Genomic DNA, 25,655 nt, shown 5'->3' with positions numbered 1-25,655 from the left:
TGGTGAGTTTGGACTAGGGCTCGCTGTTCAAAATCGTTAACGGCGGCGCAGGCGGTGCGGCTCGAGTCACGGCGCTGTGCGTTGAGCGTGACGAGGCCGGGCTGGGTTCGACGGTGGCGGTAAGTGGGGCCCGCTCGTCCTGAGCAGCGGGGCCCCTTTGATCCCGCTCCCCACCGAGGGCTCGGGTTTCTCCCGCCCGTCCCGGGCTGCGCGGGGGGCCGAGGCCGACTCCTTCCCTGGGGGCCTGTCGCGGTGTGGGGGTGTGCCCCTGCCCGGACTCGGCTGTCAGGTGTGCCAAAGCTCTGACCAGATCAAAATGGGGGGAGGGGTGGGTGTGTGGGGGAGGGGAGATTCTGGTGGTCACAGCAGGGGCGATGTGACCGCGGGGCTTGTCTCTGTGCTGGGGGGGGGGGGGGGCTATCTTGAGTTGCTGTGTCCTGGTCCCTGAGGCGCTTGCTTCTGGCGAGGTTGGGGGATGGGCGGAGGCTGCCAGAAGAGGGGTTCGGGGGAAGCTTTCTTGGCTGCTGGGGAGCTGTGTGGGTGGTGGGGTGCATGAGCTGTGTGGGCGGTGGGGTTCTCGTTGTTGCTGTATTGAAGATCATGGTGGCCCATTCCATGGTGCACTCTAATACTTGTCTAGTGGAATGTCCTTCTTTGCTGAAGGTGATTTTAAGTGCGCTAAGGTGTGAGTCCCAAACTTTCAGACACTCGGGTGTCACTACACACTAAACATACACACAGACCTTTAACACTGGGGAAAGATTCAGAGGGGTGGCTGAGTTAGTCTGTATACAGCAAGAAGAACGAGAGTCCTGTAGCACCTTAAAGACTAATACATTTCTGCAGGCATAAGCTTTCCTGGGCTGCAACCCACTTCATCAGATGCATGGAGTGGAAATCACAGATAAGAGGGGGGTGTGTGTGTGTGTGTGTCCATCCATCCAAGGGTAAGAAACTTAACAATGGGGAGGGCAAGTGCTAACAAAGTCAGTTCAGTTAGAGTAGTTGAGGCCTATTCACAACTGTTGATTCGGAGGTGAGAATGTGTGAACAGTGACAATTACTTCTTGTAATGAGAGAACCATTCCAAGTCCCTGTTCAGACCCAGTCTGATTGTGTCAAGTTTGCAGATGAGTTTTCCAGCTCAGCAGTTTCTTGCTGAAGTCTGTGTTTGAAGTTTTTTTTTTTTTTTTTGTAGAAGTATGGCAACTTTCAAGTCAGCTACAGAGTGTCCTGGGAGATTGAAGTGCTCTCCGACTGGCTTATGGAGGTTACCATTTTTTATGTCTGATTTGTGTCCATTTATTCTTTTGTGTAGTGACAGTCTGGTTTGGCCAATGTCCATGGCGGAGGGGCATTCTGGCACATTATGGCATATATTACATTAGGGAAAGAGTATATTGGAGAATGCACTAGTGCAAGACATTCCAAAGTAATTGGAGCCTCAAATTTGGCATCGGACAGCTGGATTCCTTTAGTGATTAAGAACAAACACTTTTTCTATCTTTTTATCATGCTATTTTGTAATTTTGGTTATTACAACCTAGGCACACTTAAAAAGAGAATTAATTTCAAAACAGTCATTTTAGAAATAATTTAATCAAATCAACACATTCCTGTAGAATGGGATATTTCTGTTTAAACAAATTTCCATTTTTCCAGTGGAAAAATATTCTTTTGGAAAACTTTCAGCCAGCTGTACTCATGAGTTAGACTACAGTATTTTTAAGCTCCTTTAAATGGTAACTTAAAATAAACTTAACAACAATTTCTGTCCAAAAATTGTTGGGGGTGGGTGTGTTTTTTTTGTAAACCAGTGTTACAAGCAATACATAAAACTAGGGGAATATTTCTTTTCTGGTCTTACTTTGTACATGAGAGCACTCTACATTTATTACGGTTTTCACACAAAAGGGGGAAATAGTTTTTAAAAATAGGAATGTCTTTTTTAAAAACAACTCAGAAACCAAACATCAATTGGCCCAGGGACTTGTGTAATATCTGAAGTGATTTATAACTCACTAGTAGAAATCTCCTAGATTTAATGTTGATGGTGTTCTCTAGCTAGTCTGTCTGTGATGGTTGGACCTGTCTTTTCTGTACATCAGTGTTGATGTCTTGGGACACCACAGGATTCTAAAACAGTGTTTAGTTGGTGGTTATAGAACACTTGGCATTCTCTTTTGGCTAGGACTTGCAAAGAAAGGTCTAGTGGAACTGCAGTACTAGCAACTCTGCCATGGAATTCCCTGAATGGCATTGGTGTGATCCTAAGAACCCCTCAGTGCCAATTGGCAAAGGGTTCACTTTTCTATCAGCAACTTCCATCAGGCTTGCCAAATTCACTATACCGAACACATTGCTGTACAAGTATTTACCTCACAACATTTTTTACAGGTATCAGTGAAAACCGGTGACACTGATCATTACGTACACTTCACAATGATGCTATCAACACTAAGAGGAATGATCTATACCTACAATATTATGCTTTAAAGTCTTAAAAGTTTTAATCCATCAAAGTGAGAAACTGGTTTCTTCCCGGCCAGAGGGAAGGTACTTATCTCTGTCACATGTAAATTAAGCATTCTGAGCCAAATGCAATGGGAGCTGCCTTTGCAGGTGAAGTAAACAGGGAAAAACAAATTCTCATGGGAATGAGAAAGCAACATGGTGCTAACACACTGGAGGAAAAAAAAAAAAACCAGCAGGCATGCCTTTAAGAGAGGTGCACTGGATTGTAGTGTAATGCAAAGACAACCCCCCGTGATCAGTTTCCCTGACAGAGAGAGGTGATTTTTGTGAAGAAATCGATCCTGGTTTAACTGAAAACCAGCAAGTTCTGCAGAAGGAGTTTGAGTGAGAAACTGCTTTGAACAATGATTGTAGCCTACACTTCTTTGTAGTCTATAAACCATGTTCTACTTCTGTTTTATTTGTAGCCAGTTCTGTTTCCATTATTCTTTCTTTGTATCACTTAAATTTCTATCTTTGTCAAACTTTATTATTGTTTTATGATAAATACATCTCAGTGCTGTGGCATTCAACAAAGTGTGAAATTTGAGGTGTAACCTTCTGGCTGTATGTATACTGTCTCTGGGAGGAAGCTTATCTGATAAGTTCTGAGAGTGTCCAGTCATGGGCTGGATGCTATGGGGTCATGCCCTTCAGGGATAGGGGGTACACCTAATGTTAACTTGCAAAGTAAAATAGGACTGGCAGAGTCCTGAGGAGAGCGTTTGAAAGGCTGGTGGTGTTCAAGAGCTGCTACCCAGCTGCCCCAAGATTGCCTCTAGCATGAGGGAGGCAGAAGGTAACAAGGTGAGCCACAATCCTCGGTGCCCTGAGAAAGTGTCACAATTGAGCAGGTTACTTACCTAGTCTGGTCTTCCTATCTGTAAAATGGAATAAGATCTTGTAGGGATTTTAAGGCTTATTCCATTATCTATTGAAAGGCACCATGATGTGACAGCAATGTAACAAGTTACTAACACAAGGTGCCTGTCAGACACAGGTTTTTAAATAAAAGATTTGGTCTTCCTTCAGTCACTCATATTCAAAAGCAGTTTTGGATACTGTTTGGCCATGTTGCCAGGATGGACAAAACACCCCATTACACTGCTTTCAAACTCTCCATTGACGTGCAAAGCGGTGTATGTCCTGATCCTACCTGGTGCTGCCTTCAGGGCAGCCCCAGAGATTCATGCATTTGCAGGATTGAGCCACATCTGGAAACTTCACTGCATGACGCCTGGTGCAATGCCATCATCTGTGGCCACTCTGGTTGGTACCATCGTCCTCAGGAGACTGCGTGTTTGATGTTGATGAGTCTTGAAATTCAGAAACATTCTGGTTACAAAGTCTGGAACAAAAAACAGTTCTGGCTCATCATAAAGAGTTTGACAATTTATTCAATCTTAACTGTCTATCCAATATTAGACTCCTGTTGCTGCTTGATATGCCTTTCTCTATAATCTGAAAAGATACGTATCTGGGTATTATGAAAACCGAGCACAGTGATTTTTGTTTTTTTTTCTTATGCTCTAATCTGATCTCACTTCCCTGGTTAAAGTACGCAGATATACCCCAAAATAGTTCTGAGGTTGTTGGCCACTGAATTTCTTGAAAATCCGTGAGTTTTACTGTTGGAGACTAATAAAGGTTTAGGTTAGACTTTGTCATTGTGGGGGAGGAGGAATAGTATCTTTTCTTAGAACAGAGGCATGAAGATGTAACAGAGCTTGTGAGATCTGATTTACAGAGCATGCGATGCCAGGGCTGTCTTATTTTTAATTTGTTGGGAGGGGGAGACAGACTTGAGTATCTATTACTAGGGGCACAGGAAAATTGTGGGAAATGTAGCCATGGCTGTAGCACCTCCCTTGTTCCTCGGTCCCCCTCTTAACTTCAGATGTCTCATGATGAGGCCAATAGATTCTGCTAATCTGTTGGCGCCTGTGTATACCCAGAGTTGCCAACTGGTTACTTCTCAAATGCTATATGGGTCTCATAATGTCAAATGAGTTTGTTGTGTAGACTCTTGGATATAGAATTGAGACTAAATTGAGCATCTGTACTGTTCAACCAGAGGGGATTTTGCTGCTTATGAGCCAAGGAAGGAAAGTAGGTGGAAAGGAAAAAGAGAAACTTAAAAAAATAAATAAATAAATAAAAATCAAATTTAGGTTTTTTTAACTTATTTAGGTCCATCTTGAGCAGCTGGGGTGAGTGTCATTTCAGTGGCTATAAGTTCATTAGAAGCTAAAAGATAAAATCTCTCATAATGTTTCAATTGAAAGCCTACAGTTGTCCCATTCCTCCTTGCCCAATAAAAAAGAATCTTGAATCCATGATACCTTTATAGGCCTGTTGAGTTGAAGTCTACATTTGCAGAAATATTCATGGTATCTGTCTGGGAGTTTGGGATGGGAGGGAAGTCATGCAAGACCTGTGGCCTACCTGTTCTATTTGTAGCTGCAGTTAGTCATGTTGCTAGTGTAGGATGGCACTCTGGCTCTGCTCCAGCTTGTTCACGGGCGGGAGGGATTTGTAGAATTGGAAACAAAAGATAATATCAAACCTGAATGTCCAGGAGGGGAATCTTACAGCTGGGCAATGTGGTGCAAAGCTCTGCATTTGGAGAATGGGTGAGGGAAGAGTCATCAATATCAAACAAAAAGGTGTCAACATATCAGTTTCCCAGTGCAGATGATAGGAGAAGAAATTGTCCTATTCTAATGTTTAACAATGTCTTACAGGAAAAAGTGAAGTGAGAGGCCAGCCTTTACCAAAGTGTCTGACCAGAGGCTAGTAGTAATCAGTGTACCTGGGATTTCAAAATGCATATCTGCTGCACCTTGTCTTTGAGGGGTGAGCAGCATACATAAAACACAAACTGACTAAACTTATCTTGGTTACAAATACTAGGCTGAAGATTTCTAAGGGGTTGTCAAGTTATCTTAAACTCCCTAACCTGCCTAGACTCAAATGGCAGAGTCCAGAGCTCTGATTGATGTGCACAAGTCTGAGATGCCATTCTACTAAACTACTATTCTTCTAGAAATCTGACTTGGTTGGAGAATGGATACAGTGGGGGGGAGTAGTAAAAGAGACTTATAAAGGTCAGTCTGAACAAACTGTTAGATAAGCAAATGGCATCTCTCAGACTCATTAAAGGCTAATTACCAGCTATCAGGGAATATTCTCTAGATTTCTTGCAGTATAAACAGAAGTAACTTGGCTTCACAGTAAGCTGTTATAACTTTACAGCAATCTGGCACTAGAATCTTGCAGTGGATACAAATATTTGTGAAATGTGATGCCTGGTGCTCCAGCTTGGCAGATTGGCTTGTTTGGAGGGGTGGGGGAAAAATGCAGATGACGCATTTGATTTAAAAAAAAAAAAAGTTAGTAGTGTTGACAGAAACCTGATCCTGATTAAGAGGGGTAGGAAAGCATCCGATTCCGGCCATGTCTTGAGCTCTGTTACAGTTGGTTTTGGCCGTGACTCTCTTCTGCTTGCCTCTTATCAGTTTTTTAAACTCTTGCTCTGACATTTCCACAATCGTAAGTGACTCTTAATAACAACTTTCTCCCTAGCTACAGCACTTCTATGTGGGGAAACTGGAGGTTTCTCAAGTATGCAGCAAATTTTGGAAGGAAGGGTCCATGAGTTGTAAATTACAATGGCACCTGCTAATAGTACTCTGATTTATACCCAGACAAACCTTCCTGCTGAAGGGAGCCAACCTTTTTTAGGCATATATACACTGCTCTGGACTGAAACGTGTCTGGCTTGTTGAAGCAGCTAACTATCCTCTTACGCCTCTGGTGATCAAGAATATTGCCTGCCTCAGAAGTGGTTGTGGTCATATACAGCAAATGGCTGAATAAGTTTCTTTTTTTCCAGAATTTCTCTTGCAGCCTATTGTCTAAAACTTTGCATTGCTCCATACTACATGAGCTGTGATGAAAGCAACAAGCATCTTATTTGCGAAATGTTACTGTTGCAATGTAAGGGATTGTAACTTCATTGGCTTACTCTTGTATCTGTGAGTCTCTAATATTGCCACTTAAACATGAAGTGTTGTACCATGCCTCCAACTTCTATTGTAATTAAAACTGGGACCACTCTTGCTGTTGATCAGTTCTACTTTGATTAACCATAAGGTCTGCTTTTGACATTCACATACATGGACAAACGGGGGGGGGAATGGGCAGTGGTGTGGCATTCTCCAAGGGTTTACGTTGCCCTCCTGTATGTATGCTTAAGTAAAGAGGCATTGTAGTATTGTTGCTTTAGTACATTTATGTCTATTTCTCTAGTATTGCCATTAAACATTCATTGTACAAGGGTGTGATTGTACTGAGTGACTAGTGTTGCTGAGAGTCTTTTAAAGAGAGATGCTAACATAACAAGATGGTAGCAGAACTCCGAGCTTGTCTGAGGGCCACACTAAAATGTGGGTTTCCCTGCTCCAGACTAAGGACCACAATGTGAAAAATGTGTGTTTTGCCAGCAATGAGTGGGGGGAAATGGGGGGCGGGGGGATGAGGAGGACACACAGCACACCCATCACATCTTCCAGAACTTAAACTTTCCATTCAAAATAAGCTTTTAGCCTGTGCAGTCGCAATAATACCTAGTGCTTCTGAGCTCAGTTAGGAGTCTTGTCTGATGCATTTTATCCTCCAGTCTTTAGAGATGCTGGATATTGGAGGCTTTCAGGGTAGAACACTTCCACCATTGTGTAGAGCCAGTAACAAGTCCTCTTGTCATTTAGAATAAATAACGTCAATTAAAACTTTCCCCTCAGTGGTTGATCTAAATCGGATTGTGGTGGTACATGTGACCTACTTCTGGGGAAAAGACTACAGTGAAAATGTCTCATCCACAAACTTCCTATTCGTATGATGCGGAAACTACCTACATCAACTTCAGGACTCTGAATGATGATGACATGCAGAGTGTTGATTCCTGGTTTGGTAAGTATATTACAGCTGGGAGACTATGGTGTCTGCTTTCTGCTGAGCTGAGGCTTTGGGAAGGGAAAATGTCCCCACCCTGGGAGGCTGTCCTGTTAGGCCTGATTTACATAGCAAGTAGGTTATGCTGACTTATGCTGTAAATGACATGTCTAAAACCCAAGTACCGTAAAAGCTATCCCTGATCAAGAACTAGTGAATTGATTACAGGCTCAACTAACCTAATTACTTGTATATTATGTGGTATTGTTACAAATTCTTAATACAAAATACACATTTGAAATTGTTTACTCTTTCACAGATCTGAAAGCCAGTTCGGAGAATGTTCCTCCTGCAGAGAATGTGGCAACTATCCGGCAGCACAAGCCTGCCTTTTCAAAGGCTAATCTTCCCCAAGCTATTGTTTCACCAATGGTGAAACCCAGTAAGTTAGCATAATTCTGGAAAAATAAAACCTCCATCATCCACCAGAAGCTGAGAGGCATTGGTGTGGAGTGGTATAATGGTTTAGAACAGCATGGTTCTGTGAGCTTGGTTATGGCCTTCTTGGAAAGATGTGACAGACATGTCTTAGGACATTGGCAGACTTACTCATTCATGAGCAAAGTTTAGAAACGCACTCTGGAGACACTTCTGTGAAATTTCTTCCTGCCTTGTTAGTTCTGTCTTCTGACCAGGCTTCAGATTCAGTCATGCCTCTACTGTTCAGTTTACAGATGTATCTCAAATCCTCTTTTTTTTTTTTTTTTTTTTTTTATTTTCCTTTTTATTTGTTTACCCAGTCTAGCCATAGGACCTAACTGAAAGGGATGGCATCAACTCTAAACCTGGTGAACTTTCTATAAAGAACATTACACCTGCTCATCACCTTATGCACACACGTCCCTAGATTAATGTTACTCCCTTGCTGATGGGGAAATCCCATCAATATATTTACCTCCACCTCTGTATCCAGTTCTTAGATCTCTGCATTTTCTCTGTAAGAGTTACCTGCCTGAGCCACTTGCAGCACACTTTATTGGAAGGGCCCATACTCTTGGGATCAAGCTGCAGGAAAAAGAAATAAAAACTTACATATTCCAGAGATCAAACTCAGGTCTGATTTCCTTTCCCCCTGCTCCCCAATCAGTCCCTGCACCCTCTCTTTTCCTGGGGTAAGGGAGGGGCATGTCTACATTTCCTGATGGTTTGCTATAATATCTAGAAACATAAGCCCGTAGCTTTATAAATTGTCTCCATAGTTGCATACAACATTTCCTGAGGCTCAGCCTCTAAAAGGGGGGAGAGGGGAAGGGCACTTCAGCCTGTTCTGTACAGGACCTTCTTAGTCTGTTACCATCTAGCAAGCTTTTATGTGGTATTTTCTACCACTGTCTTCTAGGCTATCACACATGTTGGTATAATTTGCATCAGTCACGGGTGTGACTAAGCTATCCCCCTGAGCGACATAAGTTATACCGACCTAAGCACTGGTGTAGACAGCACTGTCAGTAGGAGAGCTTCTCCCACCAACATAGCTACCGCCACTTGTTGGATTAATTAAGTTGACAGGAGCATTCTCTCCCGTTTGCTCTAGTGTAGCCCTAGCCTTAGTCTCTGCTTAAGGAGAGGTTAACGTCCCTGTTTCACCCAATTAGGGGAAAGCCATGATACAGAGGAGAGAGAAATGGTGCAGCCAGTGTTGATCCCCCAGAATATTGTTGGTTCTCTGGCAGCCTGGAGAGTCCCCTCAAATGATGCTTCAGCTTCTGCTTCTTCAGGAGTTTCTCAAAGGTAAGAATGTTTGTTTGTTAGCTTACCCAAGCTCCATGTGAGGCCTAGTGGTGATCGTCGTGAGCAGGGTGCCCAAGCTGCATCCTGGGCTAGGTGAGCAGTGATGACATAGCAGTCTCTGCTCTTCATGAATGGTCCCATATTTATAGAACTGGAGACTGACATCTGCTTAACCCACCACGTACAGCAGCTGTGACAGCTTGTCTGTGCTATCTTGTCCATGTGCCAGTTCCCTAACCCAGAGGCCCTAGCTATGTGGGTAAGAAGGTAGTTTTAGTTTCATACCTGTTAGGCCTGTTGGCTGAGATTGTCAGTTGTGCCGGTGGCTTCTGGGATGTGGATATCTGGAATTAGTGAGGCTGTAAGAGCCCCTTTGCTGATGGTAATAATTTTGCTGATGCTGCTGACTAAGGCTGAGTTCAGACTTGCAACCTAGATGCACAAGGGGGCTTTGTACCATAGTGCAAACAGGCATGATTTAGGTTTCCACCTATTAGTGTAACAATTAGCTGCTGTTGGTCTCTGAGGCATATCTGCATGTAGTGCTGTCTGGATTTCAGTGACTTTTTCCAGCAGATATTGAAATAGATTATGTGGGACTGACGGTCATTCCCAAAGACCACATGGGAGACTTGACAGTGTTCTTTCCTGCAGTAGGGTATCCAGAAGACTGTCAGCACAACAGAAGAATGCCCAGCAACGCAAACGTCAGGCCAGAGTCAAAGCAGAGAGATGCACTGTCACCTCCACCAAAAAAGAAGATGATCCACCCACCAAAAAACAGAAAATGTACATCACCAGAGTCCTGGGACTGGGTGGTGGGAGTGCTGCTATTTATCTTGAATTATGTAGAGACCATGCTTCTGATAGGCATGAGGTGGACTTGGAGGTTTAGGTAGAGATGATGGAGACCTGGTTCATGATACTAATTCCATAACACATGAATCCAGTGAAATGATTCCTCCCTCTCCTCCTCCTTCTCTCCCCTTTCTTCCTCCTCCCCCCCCCCCCCCCCGTTTGAGGAGGAATGCTATGGGGGATGGGGAGGGAGATAGTAAGCAATACAGCTTCAAGTTTCTTAGACCCTATCACTCTAGGCCCAGTGCTTCTGTGATTTGTCTTTAAACTTGGTTCAGGCTACCAGTGAGGATGGAGTACTAGACTAGGAAAGGAGACCGTTTCTCAAATTCAGCTTAAATATGACTCCACTATATGCTAGGAAACTTTGGACCAAGAAAACAGCAGAGTAGTGCAGTTGTCACAGGATGGGATGTACACCTCAGAAATAGGAAGGGACTACTTACTCGCTTCACCTAACAGAGGGGACAGTACATACACCAAAGCCCACCCAGGAAGGAGAAGCTACATTCTGAGAATTCAGTAATTTAGTCTTCCCTTCTGCAGCTTTAACCGAGTACCAGGGAAAACTAGACCACCTCTGCCACGCCATATGGCTCGGTAAGGATCTTGGGTTATCTTCAGACCACTGGTGAACTCACTAGGTGTTTGGGATGTCGGTGCACGTTGGTGAGAGCTAGAACCAGTACCACACTGAAAACAGGCATCTAAGAATGGCTTGCCCAGCCTTGTGCTGATCGTTATCTATTTGTCACTGTAGCTCTAGCAGTAGAGAGAAGTTGACTGAAGTATCGATGACCAGAGATCGCTCCCAGAACACTCAACTCTCCCCAGCAAGATCCAAAGGCAAGCTGACTATGCCCACTACACCAACAATGCTGAAGTACGTCGCTTTCTTGTGAACGGGAACAATCTCTCTTGTGCTAGTAGCTGTAATTCAAAAGGTGGCCGTTTAAAGAGAGCTTGTCTCAATTCTTGCTATTTATATTGGGAGCTGGGAGAGGCAGTGTGTCTGCAAGTGTTCGGAGCATGCATGCAATAAGTCACAAGTGTAAATGAGAAGGTAGCCTTTAGGTGCACAACTAGCTGTATGTGTACCCGTGGTGATACAAAATCAAAGACTGTAGTTAGATAAAAATGTAGCCTTTACCCTGTTGAACAGTGTCTCTGGAACTTGAGTTACAAACTTCTGCACTGAAAGTTACAACTCAGCTCTGCAGATCTTCACTTGCTGTGTCTGAGGTGGGAATGTAATATCAAACAGAAACGGGAAGCTATGCTTGTTGCTATCCGCTTTCGATAATATAGGTTGGGTAAGGAGTTAGTATCTCCTCAGGCTGTTGAAGAAGAGCAGGTAAATCTGTAAACTTGTAGAATTTCATTCCTCTCTCTGCCATTCTGACATACTTCACTCTTTTTTCAGGAGGAAGAATCTTTCTGGCAAGCAAAAGAGCACAGAGGAGCAGGAGCTGGAAAAGATGAAGCAATTGCAGCAGGAGACGATGGAGCTGCGCAAAAAGAATGAAGCATCCCTGAAAGCAGCTATTGCTGGATCAGGTGGGCTCTAGCTAAATCTGAAAGTTGAGTGTCCCATGCCCACCTAGTGACCCGTGAGGGTGTGGCTATGGGATAGTGTCTTCTGACGGGAAATGTCAACAAATGGCCATTTCCCCTTTCTGGAGATTTCCAAGAACATGGAATGCAGTTTGAGCATTTCTAGCTGTTTGCTTCTCACCCTCTCTCTGGGTGGGTGAGAAGCAAATGCAGTGACTCCAGGTAGTTTTCGCCAAAACAAAAGGGTTAAAATAACAAAGGTCTACATGCATATCTCCTTACCTATGTTTATCACTTCCCTGAAGACTTGAGGCTTGTCTACATGGGGACGCTCAGGAAAATTAATCCAAATTAACTAACTAACCCACACCGTCAAACTGCAGGAAAACCATGTGTGATTGCTCTTGTTCAGAGTTAAAGTGACCTTTAATTTGACACAAGTGGATTAAGCTAAACCAAATTAAGGTCACTTTAATTCTGAACAAGAGCAGCCACACAGGGTTTTCATGTAGTTTAACTAATCTGTGTTTTAAATTCACACCTTTTAGTTAATTTGGATTGATTTTTCCTGTGTGCATCTGTAGACAAATGGTTAGGCCTGACTTCGCCCTGGTTTGAAGACTGTTGGCTTGTCTGCAGTACCCCACAGTTTGGATTACAGGGGTGTGACTATCAGCACACACCAGAGTATTGTGTTCTAACTCCCCGTGTGTGGGCCCTGTGCACTTTTTAGTTTGCACCCATAAGGCCCACACATGGGGAGTTAGAGCACAGTATTCTGATGTTTGCTGATATTTGCATGTCTGTAGCCCAAACGGTGGGGCAATGCAGACATAGCCTGATTACAATTGCTTCTCAAGGCTTGTTTGCACAGGGTAACCTATGTGGATGCTCTTATTTCTGGAATAAAGCTCTTATTCCAGATTAGTATAAGCCACTTTGGAAGTGAATCCAGGATAAAGTTTGGGTTAATCCAAGATAAGAGTACTCACTCAGGGAGTTAATGAGGAATAGCTACTCTGCTTTAAATTCACACCCTACCTTAATCTGCATTAATTTCATTCTAGACAAAGCCTTAGTCTCCAGACCCTCCCCTTTCCCCATAGCTTCAGGACTGAGGTTTTAACCATTTCCCAGTACTTTAAATATTTAAAGTATTTGGGATGGGCTGTTTACAACCATCGTCTGCCTTCTTGCAGATGTAACTCCTACCTGAGTCCGATCTCTGCACTATGTAGCAGACAGCATGACCGTAATCGACTAGACGGAGGTAGACGTATCCACAAAAACAGATTTTTCACATTTTTAGCAGTATGTTTCTGAACCGATGTTAAATGGCATGTCTAAAGTGTATTGGGCCACAAATCTACCTGGAAACAAAGGTTAACTATTTCGTGAAATATAAAGATGGCTTTGCAGGCCTGTTATAATGCCCCGAACTCCAGAGAAAACACAGGTGTTGGACGAGCATTGACTGCTCCTCCTCAATATCGGTCTCATGGGGTTTTCTCTACTTTTTTAGGACAACCTGTGAAGAAAACTACTGGTCTGGTAACAAAGCCAGTTGACATCCATTTCTGCACAGATGAGAGGATTAAACAGCACACAGAAAGCAAGCCTGTGAATGAATACAAGGAGCTAGATTTTATAGCAGCACTGAGAAAGCACCCTGCATCTCCGGTGAGAGGATAGGGCAACTAGGTGCTACCTGACTTAGAACAATCTTCCTGTTCTTCTGTTTTGCTAAGGTGGGATTTGCTGGCAGTAATTCACTGGGTGTGAATGTAGGAGATCACATTAGCTGTAAAATGTGGGCTGGGGCAGACTAATAGCGGTGCTGTAGTCTTATTGAGCATCATCATGTTGGTTGTCAGCATCTCTGCAGCGTTTCCAATCTGGCCCATTCCAGAGCTTGTAGTATGTCCAGTCAGCTCACAAGTGGTTTGAGTAATAGATGGATTCCATATTCCACTTAAACAGATTAAATTCCCATCAGGCTCCAAAAAGAGGATCCTCCAAAAATAGAGTAGTTTGCTTTTCCCTGTACACCTGCTTTTCAGCTCTCCAGGGTAGGAACGAAGTATTCTTCCCTTACAAGTGATTCCTTATCAGCAAAGCTATTTCAAGTTCCCTAGTAACATACCAAGGATTCTGTTTCCAAGCTGGAGTCTGCTTATTTAGCTACCTCTGAGTATCAGTGCAGTGTAAGGTCTATCCTCAGTGGTGCTGAACATGCACAACTGTTCAAATCGATGGGAGCTGTACGTGCTCTCACCTCTGCATGGATTCTCTTCTTGCTGTTGTCAAGGTAGCTTTGGGAGAAGAGAACTTGAGGAGGTTCATTAATACAAGTTGAAGATGGGTAACTAGTGTATAAGATATGACTTCTCTGAGGTGTCAGACTAAAGCATACTAATTTCCTTCAATATGTCCTTATCAACTGGCAGAGAGGATTAAATGAACAATTGTACAATGCTCCCCTCTTGTTCATCACATGTTAAGCATTGACGCTTTCTCTTACTAGCGGGAAGATGGACATTTTTCACTGCTGTAGGAGTGAAGCTTTGGTGGGAAGCCTTGTTTAGATTGCTATAATGACCAGCAACTTCTCTTTCTAGGCACGAGTGCTGAAGGGGCCCACTGTCCCCAAACCTTTCAATCTCTCCTGTGGTAAGAAAAGGAAGTTTGAAGAAACGACAGCGGAGTATGTCCCTCTTGCTCAGCAGATTGAAAGCTTCCAGAAACGCACTCCCTCCCGTTACCATTTGAGGAGCCGGAGAACTGATGAAAGTAAGCCTTAGCAAAGTGGGCTGGCTGGTAACTTGTGCACCAAGGTAATAGGGGAGCGGGGAACAGTAACTTCTGCCTACTTGGAGTGAGGTGTCTCTGAGCCTTCCCATCTGCTCTAATTAAAATTCTGTTTCAGATCCAGCTATTAATTGCTAGTTTCTGTGGTTTGGATTTGTAGGTCCAATTCCAGTAAAGCCACTGAAGACCAGGCTTACCCAACCCAAAACTCCACTGCTTCAAACAAAACAGCGTTGGAGACCTGTAACTTGCAAGAGTGCGGCTGAGTTGGAAGCAGAGGAAATAGAAAGGCTCCAACAGTAAGTAGAATAATTGTTTTGGACACTGAAATATCCTAGTGTCCAAAGAGCAACTTTTAACCAACCCAAAAGCCTCCATGTGCTAAACTACCACTTCTTTACACAAGACTGTGTTCCTCGGGGATAAACAATTGTGCAAATGTGCTTGCTGTATCTAGATTTAAACCAAAAGAATGAGATCGATCACTTAATGTAAGTGATTGAAAATGATCCAGTTCATAAAAGGAAAGTCTCCTGAAAAGAAAGGACTCTAGCTCTTGGCCAAGAGTTGCTGTTAGTAACATTCCCTTAGTAAGCAAGTGCAATCACTGCATGCAATATAAAACTCTCCTACAACCAAACTTGTTGGCTTTTCTTTTAGGCAATGGGATTCTAAAATAAAAACATGTTGTTGTCAATTAATACAGTGGATGAGGGTGGGCCTGAGAAACTCCATGCCCCAAATGTGGGGAGTGGTGGAGTCAGCAAGGATCAACTACTAGTAAGAAGTGGAGGTGAGCACAAGGTAAGCAAGGTATGCAAGGCACAACTGTTGGTCACTTGCTGATTTCCGCTGTTGTGGCAAGGGACTAATTACATGTGACTGTTTTCAGCCTTGTTCTCTGTGTAGACGATTGTCCCCTCATTCTTCATGCAGATACAAATTCAAAGCTCAGGAGCTTAATCCAAGGATCATAGAGGGTGGGCCAATCTTGCCCAAGAAACCTCCTGTGAAAGAGCCCACACAGCCTATTGGATTTGACTTGGAAATTGAAAAAAGGATTCAGGAGCGAGAGAGCAAGAAGCAGCCGGAAGAAGAGCACTTTGAATTTCATTCCAGGCCGTGTCCAGCTAAAATCTTGGAGGATGTTGTGGTAAGAACTCTTGCAACACAAGCTCTGCTCAAGAAACAAGAACATCTAAGTAGCAAGCTTCCATTTCAGAGCATACTTTCCTGTTGGTCTATACTGCTGTACTGCAGTTGGTGTCTATCAAAGACCTCTGACTATTTCATCTCAGGAAAGCGCTACAGCGGGTGCATTATGCCAGGCTGCTCCTGGGAAATGTTGCAGAGGGTACGTCTTCACTGACGGCGGCAAATTCACCGCCGTCAGATCGATTGATCCAGATCGATTGAGCAGTCAGTGAATACCCACTCGATCGATCCGGAAGTCGATGCGTTAAAACCATCCCCTCAAAAGGCGTAACGCTGCATCGATGGGAACTGCGTTTCCATCGGCGCAGTGCAGTGAAGACGCCCTGTAGAAGAGGAGTTATGCATGCTACGCGCAGAGTAGCTTGCATAAGTCCTGTCAACTGCCACCGAATTTGAAGGTAAGTGTAGACCAGGCTCCAGTCAGGACTAAATTCTCACTTCTTACTATCTGCTCCTGACAGGGTGTTCCAGAAAAGAAACTCCTTCCTCTTACAGTTGCCAAATCCCCAGCCTTTGCACTGAAGAACAGAGTCCGAATGCCTATTAGAGAGGAAGAAAAGGTAACTAATTTGGGAGGGCTTCTGGGCTCTAGCATGAGACAGTCGGGACCCTATCCTTCCCATAGCCGACCAGCATGCGTTGGAGATGGCAGCGAGTTCACAAGCAGTAATGAGGTTTCTCTTTAAGCAACTTCTTGCCTTCAGACAAGGAAAATGACTACCCTTCCCCACAGTTAGCCCTCTTTCTCGTGGCTATTACCTCCCAAAGGGAATCACTTATCTACCTTGCAGAGAAATCAAATCCTCTTGACAAAACGTCTACTCCCAATTAAATGTAAGGGACGTTGCTAGAGCTCATGAGGTACTGAAGGTATGCCTTTTGCTGCTAAAAGTCTTCCTGGGGAAAACTACATGGCTTCTTGGGGAGTCAGGGCTCTGCCCCTGATGTTCATCTGCTGGGAAGAAAAGTGGGTGTTCAAGATTTGTATTTTCCCTATAGTTACTCTAGGGGCAAGGGGAACTTCTTCTTCATAAGAAGTGTGAAGGCCTCTCTGGCCTGAAAACCCTGGTGCTACCAGAACCCTCCTGGGGAGACCCAGGGCCCTTGAGGGTGGGTGGAGAAACTACAATTCAGTCTTAGTGAGTCGTAAAACTTGATAGTACTATGAACAAAGCAAAATCTTGCTTGTGGCCCAAGAAGCCTCAAGACTAATACTTGTGTTTAGTCTCGTCGCAGTGTGTTTCACTGTACTGTGCCTGTGAGTAGGAAAGGACAACTTGCTTATCTTTTAGCCCTTCATTTTTAGCAAAACTAAGAATCTCCATTCACCAAAAGTCCTAAACCTGCCATCATTGGTCAGGGGATCAGTGTGTGTCTCTTGTACTTCTCAGCCTGGCTCCTAATGCTGATCTCTCTTTAGGAAGAGGAGGTGGTACCGGTGATCAAAGCTAACCCCATGCCACACTACGGAGTGCCCTTCAAACCTAAAGCCCCTGAGCAGAGGCACGTGGAAGTGTGCCCCTTTTCGTTTGACTCTCGTGACCGGGAGAGGTGGATGCAAAAGGAGAAAAAAATAGAAGAGCTACAGAAAGAGGAGGTGGGTGCTGGGGAAATGTCTTGGTTTATTCTGTTCCCCAAAACCCTGTCTCCTGCTGCTGGTAGCAATGCTCGTGGGGTTTCATGTTCAAGCAAAACTGCCCATGTAGGCTGACCAGATGTGCAAGATCTCGAGTGCTACAGAATCAATGGAGGGTTTTCAGTTCCCTTAACCAGAGTAAATGGATCTCTTGGAATATCTTCACTTGGGAAGATATTCCCTACCGTTTTGTGTGTGCGTGCATGCCCCCTGCCCACCTGAAACAGGAAGACCTTGTGTTCCTTCCTAAACCTTTGGTTCTCTTTTGATCACTAATACTACATAGCTGGATAACCTTATCCATGTAAATGTTCATTCCTTTTGAGTCAGCTACATTCTATAGGGTTTTCAGAAGTACCTAAGACGCTTAAGTGCCCAAATCCCATTTGAAATTCAATAAGAGTTTGGACACCTAACTCCCTTTGTTTCTTTGAAAACCCTACCTTGGGTATCTCTTGTGCCAATGTACTACCTGGGATGGGGGAATATCAAGTGTTTCCCTTAATCAGTTTCAAATTTGCCACCTGAAAAGTAAGGGGTGATCTTAATCCAAGCAGCACATCTTACCAAACAGGTCTTTTACCATTATTTCTTGCAGATACCAAAGTTCAAAGCACTTCCCCTGCCTCAGTTTGACCATATCAGCCTGCCACAAAAGAAGGTGAAGAACCCAACACAACCAGAGCCCTTCCATTTGCAAACAGATGAACGGGGTGCTACCAAGTTGCAGAATTGGCAGCAACAGGTAGGACTAAAGGGACAACAATTCTGTGGAGCTTTGGACCACAGCAACTCTTCAGACCCAGCCCTGACGAGTCTGGCTTCTCTATCAAGTACTGATTAAGCAGAAATGGGACTCGTTGGCATCTAAAATCAATTTTAGTCATAGTGGTATATTGGCAATGGCTCATGTAGCAAGTTATCCTGCCTTGGATGCGAGTCGCATTACACCATTAGTACTGAGAAGCACCCCTGAACTGTTACTTGCTATTGCCAAGAGCAGCTCTGCACAGCTGCAGCTCTCCTGTAGTACGTTTGATGTTGGAATTTGTGCTGCAATAAAACTGACCCATTAGCTGCTCTCCAGGCAGTTCACTGTACAAAGACCAAGCAGATGAGCGGCTTGGCTGTTTTTCTTCTGGGTTTAAATTCTCTCCATTTTCAATTACTGAATTGTCTGAAGTATAGACTTGTTCTCTGCAGCAGTGAGTGGGTGCGGTTGTTACTCGAGTGAGCTCTTGACAGGCTCTCTCTTCCCCATGCAGATCAAAGACGACCTGAAACGGCAGAAAGAGGCAGCCTGTTTCAAAGCTAATCCAAGCGCTGTGGTGCACCAGGAGCCTTTTGTGCCCAAGAAGGATAGCAAGCCAATATCAGGTGGAGTTACATGCCCTCATTGCACTCGCTTGCTGGCAATCCAGGGCTGATGCAGTTCAACACTTATGCACTGGGAAAACATTACTGATGCCTCTTTAGTATCCACATAGCTAGTGGCACTTGTGCAATACTTAGGCTGTTAAAAGATTTGTTGATTGAGTCCCTAGAGGTTTTGGGGGATGGGGAGATGGTTTCCTCTTTGCCCCTTCCTCTGCTCTAACATGGCAGCCGTGTATAACCGCTTTGTAGTTACTAGCTTGGGATAAGTATACAGAGCATGCAAGGAGCTCCCTGTAGAGACAGCTGACACTTCTGCAGCAGCTGCCAGTCTTTCCTTTCCCTTTCCGAAGAGGGGCAAGGCTTGGGCTGTTGGAACTGGGAGTTTTTTTTGTCTGGTCTCTATTCTACAACAATCTTCCTTTTAAAAAGCCTGTTTGTAAAGAACTCTTCCAAAAAGTGCCCTAGACCAGGGGGTCCCAAACTGGCATGGATACCCCGGGGTATAAGATGTCTCAGGGGTTTACACAGGAGAAATAGTTTAATGATGGATTTTATTATTTATTGCATTGTCATAGTAGGCTACTTAGCTGAAGCTTTAAAACACTGTTGGAATTTGTTATATAAAATACGATCGTTAATTTGTCATGATGTACCAGTGAGAACACAGAGGTGCAGATGTATAGAGCTCTCACCTCCAATCACCGTACGTCGCGAGTTCAGTTGCCCAGCAACTGTCCAGTCTAACTGAACTCTGAACTTAGTCAAGATTTTTTTTTTCCACTTGCATACATTGCACTACAACTGTCTGTACGTAACAGTGAAATATGGACAGATGGCTAAAGACAGGTAGTGTTAAGAAGAACACAAATTATCAGTGACGAGAAGCGCAGAGATATGCGGACAACTGGTAGATCTGGAAGGGAGTACGCAATAAGAGTTTGGGAGCCTCTGCCCTAGACTGACCAGCACCTACATTCATTGAGCAATGACGCTCTCTGTAGCAGAACATCCTAGATGCACAGAAGCTTCTCCTCCCTCTCCCAAAATCCCAACAGCCTCCACTAATACATTTGAAGCATGGACCTCTAAAGGAGGAGACTTCCATCTAACACTAACATAGCTATGCTTTGGCTGACTGTTGCGCCAATATTGTTCCCTCTATTTCTAAACTTAGAGAGCCTTTCTGGTTCCATAGTTCCCGAAAGCTTTGAGCTGGCAACAGAGAAGAGGGCTAAAGCGCGTCAAGAGTTTGAAAAGCGACTAGCTGAGTTGGAAACTAAAAAAGAGAGGCTTCAAGAAGAGGCCAGACAGCAGGAGGCAGAGCGGGAGAAGGAAGAGCTTGCCAGACTGAGAGAAGAACTGGTAAATGAGCAGGCTATTCCTGGTCAAGGGCTGGAACACAAATTGACTGTGCTTATTAACTTGTCTGTCATGGGCATGCAGCATCAAAGGGCAGTCCTGAGTCTATTGCTGTAGTGAACTGCCTAGGCCCAGTCTCCTAAATTTACTGTTTGGTCTAAAAGTCAGTCACTCTAAAGATATTATTGATGCTTGTGCCAAATTAAGAAAGTAGCCTGGTGGTCAGCACTTCAGGCCCTTATGGGTACATGTATTCTGCTTGAACTGACCAGCACGAACACACAGCATGCTCCTACAAATGCATGTCATGTTGCATAGGGCGTAGTACCAGGCCACTGGCAGCATAGTCATTACTCTTTTGTGCCTAAACACCGATCCCTGACTGCATCCTGGTGGTGGCTGCTGCTCTAGACAATGGTGGAGTCAGAAGGAGTGTAATAAAGCCATGGTAACTGACCTTTTCCTGTCCTTTTTGTTTTTGTAGGTACACAAGGCAAATCCAGTTCGCAAGTACCACAGTCTAGAGGTGAAGCCAAGTGACCAGCCCCTAACCATGCCAAAGTCTCCCAACTTTTCAGACAGATTCCGATGTTGATGTGCACCAACGTGTAGATCTGTGTAGAAGCCATCCTTTCCCAGCCTCTTGGTGTAGAGGGAGTTTTTTCTCTTTAACTTGGGACTCATCTTAAATTAATCCCCGCCTCCATTATTTTATTTTTATATTGAGTAGCTTTACCAATTTCACTGAGGCAAATATCTGAGATGTGCTGTGCCTGGATGGTGATCTCCAGTGACGATGTGGCTTCACTCAACATGTAGCGATATTAATCTTAAAGACTGAGCTAGGTTTTGATAGTGTACACGAATTAACTACTTTGCATACTTTAACAAAATAAAAGGTGTTCTACAGCTAGTCAATTTCTCTGGCTTCTGATCTCAATTCCCTTTTTGTGGAAGTGGCTCAAATGTTGGATTCAGTTGGTACACGTCAGTCAGGTATTAGCCACCTCTTCAAGCTGCCACCTTGTTTTAAAACAAGCTTGGATTCTGGAAAACAAGTCTTCAGATGTGAGCCTCAATGTGAATAGTGTAATTTCAGAATGCCTTGGTCTGTAGACCGTGAGCCCATAGCTGAGGTATGAACTGCTCCGTTTATTTCAATGGGTGCTCCGTCAGATGCTGAAGGACTAAACTAGTAATAGTTAACACTGATGGTCAGTGAAACAGTTAGCAAAGTAATAAGTGGGAGTATCACATCATGATGATCCACACAATCTACTATGAGACTGCCTGCTGTAGTTCTGTGAGTGGGCTTGGGAATATGTCATAGTGGGGTATGGGGGTGTGCACACACCTCTTCCCCCCACTTTGATTTCTGCTTCAGCTGACTTCTCAGGAGTGTAAGAGTCTCAGGTCATTGAGCCACAGCCCTGTCCACTTCTAGGAGATGCATTTTATTTATATGGGCTGTGTCTTGTAGGTCCTCGGTAGTCTGCTGGCTGCGATAAGGCTAGTGATGAGGGCGGGAGGTGCTGAGCTGTGCAAGCTTTTCCAGCTTTTCCACACTGCTGGATCTGTCAATCGCCACCCCCCACCCCTACCCCCACGGTGGAGTTGCCTCGGTGGCATGATCTCCTCTCCCAGGACCAAGGCCACTTACTGCACCCAGATCTGGAGTCTCTGCATCTCACGGCAAGGAGGCTCCATGGCTGAACCTGGAGGAACGAGCATGTTTGTCGCAAATCCTGCTGGGTAGCAGAAAGCTTTCCACTTGGGCTGCATACTTGGCCAAGTGGAAGCAGTTCACCTGCTGGGCAGTGTCCTATGGCATTCCGCCTGAACAGTCCATCCAGGCTGTCCTGGAGTACATATTGCACCTTAAGCTGCAAGGCCTGGCTATGGCTTCGTTGAAGGTTCACCTGGCGGCCCTCTTGGCCTTTCACCCTTTGCTAGATGGGAAATTGATCTCCCCGCTGCCCTCAGGTTCGAGATCCAGTGCCTCCTTGGGACTTGAACCTAGTTCTGTCTTGGCTCACGGGTCCCCCTCTTCGAGCTTATCTGTCCATTGCTATTGCTCTCCTGAAAGGTATCCTTCCTGGTAGTGATTGCCTCAGCAAAATGAGTCTCTGAGACTAGGGCGCTTACCTCTGAGCTGCCATATACAACCTTTTATAAGGACAAGGTCCAGTTGCGGCCTCATCCCGCTTTCTTACCCAAGGTGGAATCTCAATTTTATTGTAGCAGAGAGATTTCTTCCAGTATTCTTTCCCAAGCCGCACGGCTCAGAGGAAGAATGGAGGTGGCACACACTTGACAGTAGGCGAGCGTTTGTGCGTTCTACATCGAACGCAATAAGTCATTCCAGAAAACTATGCAGTTCTTGTTGCAGTGGCAGATAGGGTGAAGGGTTTACCTGTCTCCGCTCAGCGCATTTCCTTCTGGGTAACTTCCTGCATCAACTTTGTTAAGAGCAGGCGAAGGTGCCTCTACTGGGGGTTGTCACAGCCCACTCCGCCGGAGCACAAGCTTCCTCAGCCGCCTTTCTGGTGCAGGTGCTGGTGCAAGACCTCTGTAGAACTGCCACCTGGTTATCGGTGCACACCTTCACATCCCACTATGCCATTGTCCAGTAGGCACTGGATGATACCAGCTTCAGCAGAGCGATGCTGCCAACCGCCCCTCTGCAACTCTGGGCCCACCTCCAAGATATTGCTTGTGTGTCACCTGGAATGGAATCGACATGAGCAAGGACTTGAAGGAAAGACGGTTACTCAACTTGTAACTGTTCAAGGCGTATTGCTCAGTCCATTCCATGAGCTGCCTCCCCCGTACCTGCTGTTGGAGTTGACTGCAAGAAGGAACTGAGGGCGTAGGGCCGGCGGGAAGCCTCATACCACAGCAAGTGTGCGGGACTCCACGGGGCACCGGGGTTGGCCCTACAGGTACTGCTGAAGGGGGGGAAAATCTGGTAACTGTGCACGGAGGCGCGCACACACCTAGAATGGAACGGACATGAGCAACACATCTCGAAGAGCAACAGTTACAAGGTGAGTACCCGTCTTTTCTGTTGCTAAAAGAGCTAGTGTCAGCCTGCTGCTAATCAGGCTGTCCAGTGTCTGTTTGCATCCCTCCAGACTCTCCTAGTTCTGCACACATTGACTAGCTCGTGCTGTGGAACTAACGTGGGCTGAAGTCAGACAGGAGTCACTCTGGGAGAAGTCTTGCTACCTCTCTCTTACTGGCAGTCAGTTAAATCTTGGCTATTGAATGTTGAGAGCACTTAGGACACCTTCCTCATAATTCTACCTTCCTAATAACTTCAGATCAACACTCGCTATTGCCTAGTAGCATTGCACAGCTCTGGGTGATCATATTTCCACAATGCCTGGACTTTTTCCTCTCTCCTTTCCCCATTCCCTTAACAGTATCTGTCACAATATGTTCATAGCTTGTCTGGGGAAATCCTTAGTGCTGATAGAAGCAGTTAAGAGGCTGTTGACTCTATGGCTGGGTTTTTCTCAGCCAAGTCAGGCAGGCTATCTTAAGTTACAGTGCAGGGGCTAGGATTCAGGTAGGGACGCTGTTCTCATTCTGAATCTTGACACCATCTGCCTTGCAGCCTGCTGCCACACTCAATTTAGACCAGGTATAAAGTTTCCTGGAGAACAGACAAGGTCTGGCTGTGTGGAGTTTCTCAAGCCTATTGCAAGAGCATAAAGGTTAAAGTGTGTGGTGCTCAGAGCTGTGACGCCTGTGTAGCTAGGGAACTGGCATGCTTGACGCTGTGCCAAGGATCCCAGGACACTCTGTTTTCCAACCCGAGCCAATGTGGATGCTGGCTCGGGTTCCTGAGTGGAAAAACACTTGGCACTTTCTTGTTTTGCTTCCTGCTCTCAAGAGCGACCTGGAGCATGGTTATAAAGTCATTTGAGATGTGGCTTTTCATTCTTCGGCTTGGACTCTCTCTCAGTGACAACAGGCCCAGGAGCCTGAGGAATCTGTTTCCAGAACAGAATCCAGCAAGCATTTCCCCCTTGTAATATCGCCACACTCGCTCGTGAGCGGAGTCAGGGCTGGGGTAGGGGGAATAAAACACTTGGCCCTGACTTTGTCTTACTCCTCCCCTGCAGTAAAACTTTTTTTTGTTAAAATATATTAAGTGGGGGCAAGGTGCAGGGGGGGAAGGAGTTCCTTTAACTCCCAAAAGTCTGGGCCACCCTAAAGAGAACCCCTTTCACTTCTCACTCCAGGTAAGTGATCTAGAGAACCATCCAGCCGTTGGTAGCAGTAAAGACGACTTGCCCTTCCCCACGGCTTTACTTTCTAGCCCCGTTCAAAGGCTCCATCCGCTAACGCTAATCCTGCCTCCCTGTACGTCTTTGCGACTGGCACTGAAAGATGAAAGCTACAAGTGCACAGCCTGTTGCCTGTATTCCTGGCTCTCCCAGTGTTTGTTTTCCCTGAATCTAGTTAGACCATCTCACAAGTCTGTCATTAGCTGTTAAATAGAAATAGCTCAAATGGGGATGAAGAGTTGAACAGAATAGGCTGGGCTGGGTGGTGCTGCGCCATAAAAAGCAAATGACCTCACTACTCTAACGGGGGTTTGGTGCAGGGGGAGAGCAGAAAATTGGAAGAAGATGCAGCGGTATGTGGCTGGAATGAGTTGGGAGGTTGCGTCTAGCTATTCTGGCTGCTGCACCAAGGCAAGGAGAGAATTTCTAACTGCATATTGGTAAGAGGCTATAGCTGGCTTAGATGTCCACCATAGCTAGCCCGTCCCCTTAGCAAGTTTTCCTGCTGGCTTGTCTGAAGCCAGTAAAGTCATGCCTCTCTCTACTGGCCTCTGTTGTGTACTGTGGGCTATGACTGAACTGGACTTCTGGTCATTTGACAGCAAACAACCCTTCCTAGTCTAATACAAATGTAACTCCACAGTCCATGTCTTGCAGTGGAATCCATTGATGAAAACTAAGCTTCTGCCTAATGCATAATTGAATTACCACGCCCAGTAACCTACAACTGGCAAGTGCTGTCCATTCAGGAGCTTTAAACCAAGCTGCTCAGTAAGTGGGAACAGCTTTGACTGTCTCCTATAATTTCTGTTCTTCTTTGAGTGCTCGCTCATCTCATTTCCATTCTAGATGTGTGCATGCCTCCATCCCCAGTTACTGGAATTTGTTTCCCTTTTTAGCAGTATCCCTAGGGCTGGCTTCAGCCCCCCGTGGAGTCCCATGCACAGACCAGCGGTGGCAGGACGGGGGCTCTGCGTGGGACACCTTGCTGTGACCTTGGTGCTACGTGTGCCACGGCAGCCAAAACTTCAGTTGTGGAAAGGGACTTTGAAACCAAGGGGGTAAATTCCCCCTGCTGTGAGAGTGGGACCTTGACGCACTCACTGCAGGCTGTCCGTGAGCTTAGCCTCTCCCTAACTGTAGAGAGGGGAAAGGCAAGCAGGCGGCTTGGGCTGGGTGGGCCCCTGAAAGTGACAGCTGCAGGAGTCTCCAGGGGCAGGTGCTCTACAGGAGGGGCTCTGGCTGCCTCAGCCCCATAAATGAGGGATCCCCTCTACCCGAATTAGGGTTGGGTG

At 45.3% G+C, this 25,655-nt stretch overlaps 1 protein-coding gene across 6 annotated transcripts; it reads left to right on the top strand.

The window, feature by feature from the left end:
- Window positions 1-20,978, top strand: TPX2 (TPX2 microtubule nucleation factor). Of its 6 annotated transcripts, none has more exons than XM_067553980.1 (18): window positions 1-119; window positions 7,317-7,485; window positions 7,787-7,909; window positions 9,123-9,258; window positions 9,916-10,047; window positions 10,663-10,716; window positions 10,877-10,999; window positions 11,540-11,673; window positions 13,193-13,350; window positions 14,289-14,460; window positions 14,639-14,777; window positions 15,415-15,631; window positions 16,155-16,253; window positions 17,114-17,290; window positions 17,928-18,074; window positions 18,595-18,706; window positions 19,881-20,068; window positions 20,550-20,978. In XM_067553980.1, exons 2-18 carry the CDS (start codon window positions 7,383-7,385, stop codon window positions 20,658-20,660), a joined length of 2,325 nt encoding a protein of 774 aa, XP_067410081.1. In that variant the 5' UTR covers window positions 1-119; window positions 7,317-7,382; the 3' UTR covers window positions 20,661-20,978. The 6 variants fall into 6 exon arrangements, with proteins under 6 accessions (XP_067410081.1, XP_067410082.1, XP_067410080.1 ...); XM_067553981.1 differs by having other exon boundaries at window positions 9,913-10,047; window positions 19,902-20,068; XM_067553979.1 differs by having other exon boundaries at window positions 9,913-10,047.
- The last annotated feature ends 4,677 nt before the right edge of the window (window positions 20,979-25,655 follow it).

This window comes from Emydura macquarii, unplaced genomic scaffold (genome assembly GCF_026122565.2).
Source record: "Emydura macquarii macquarii isolate MOO-44397 ecotype Brisbane River unplaced genomic scaffold, CSIRO-AGI_Emac_v2 contig_1483, whole genome shotgun sequence".
Lineage (NCBI taxonomy): Eukaryota > Metazoa > Chordata > Testudines > Chelidae > Emydura > Emydura macquarii.
The sequence above is the reverse complement of the archived record's forward strand: the minus strand, read 5'-3'. Positions and strand labels throughout refer to the sequence as shown.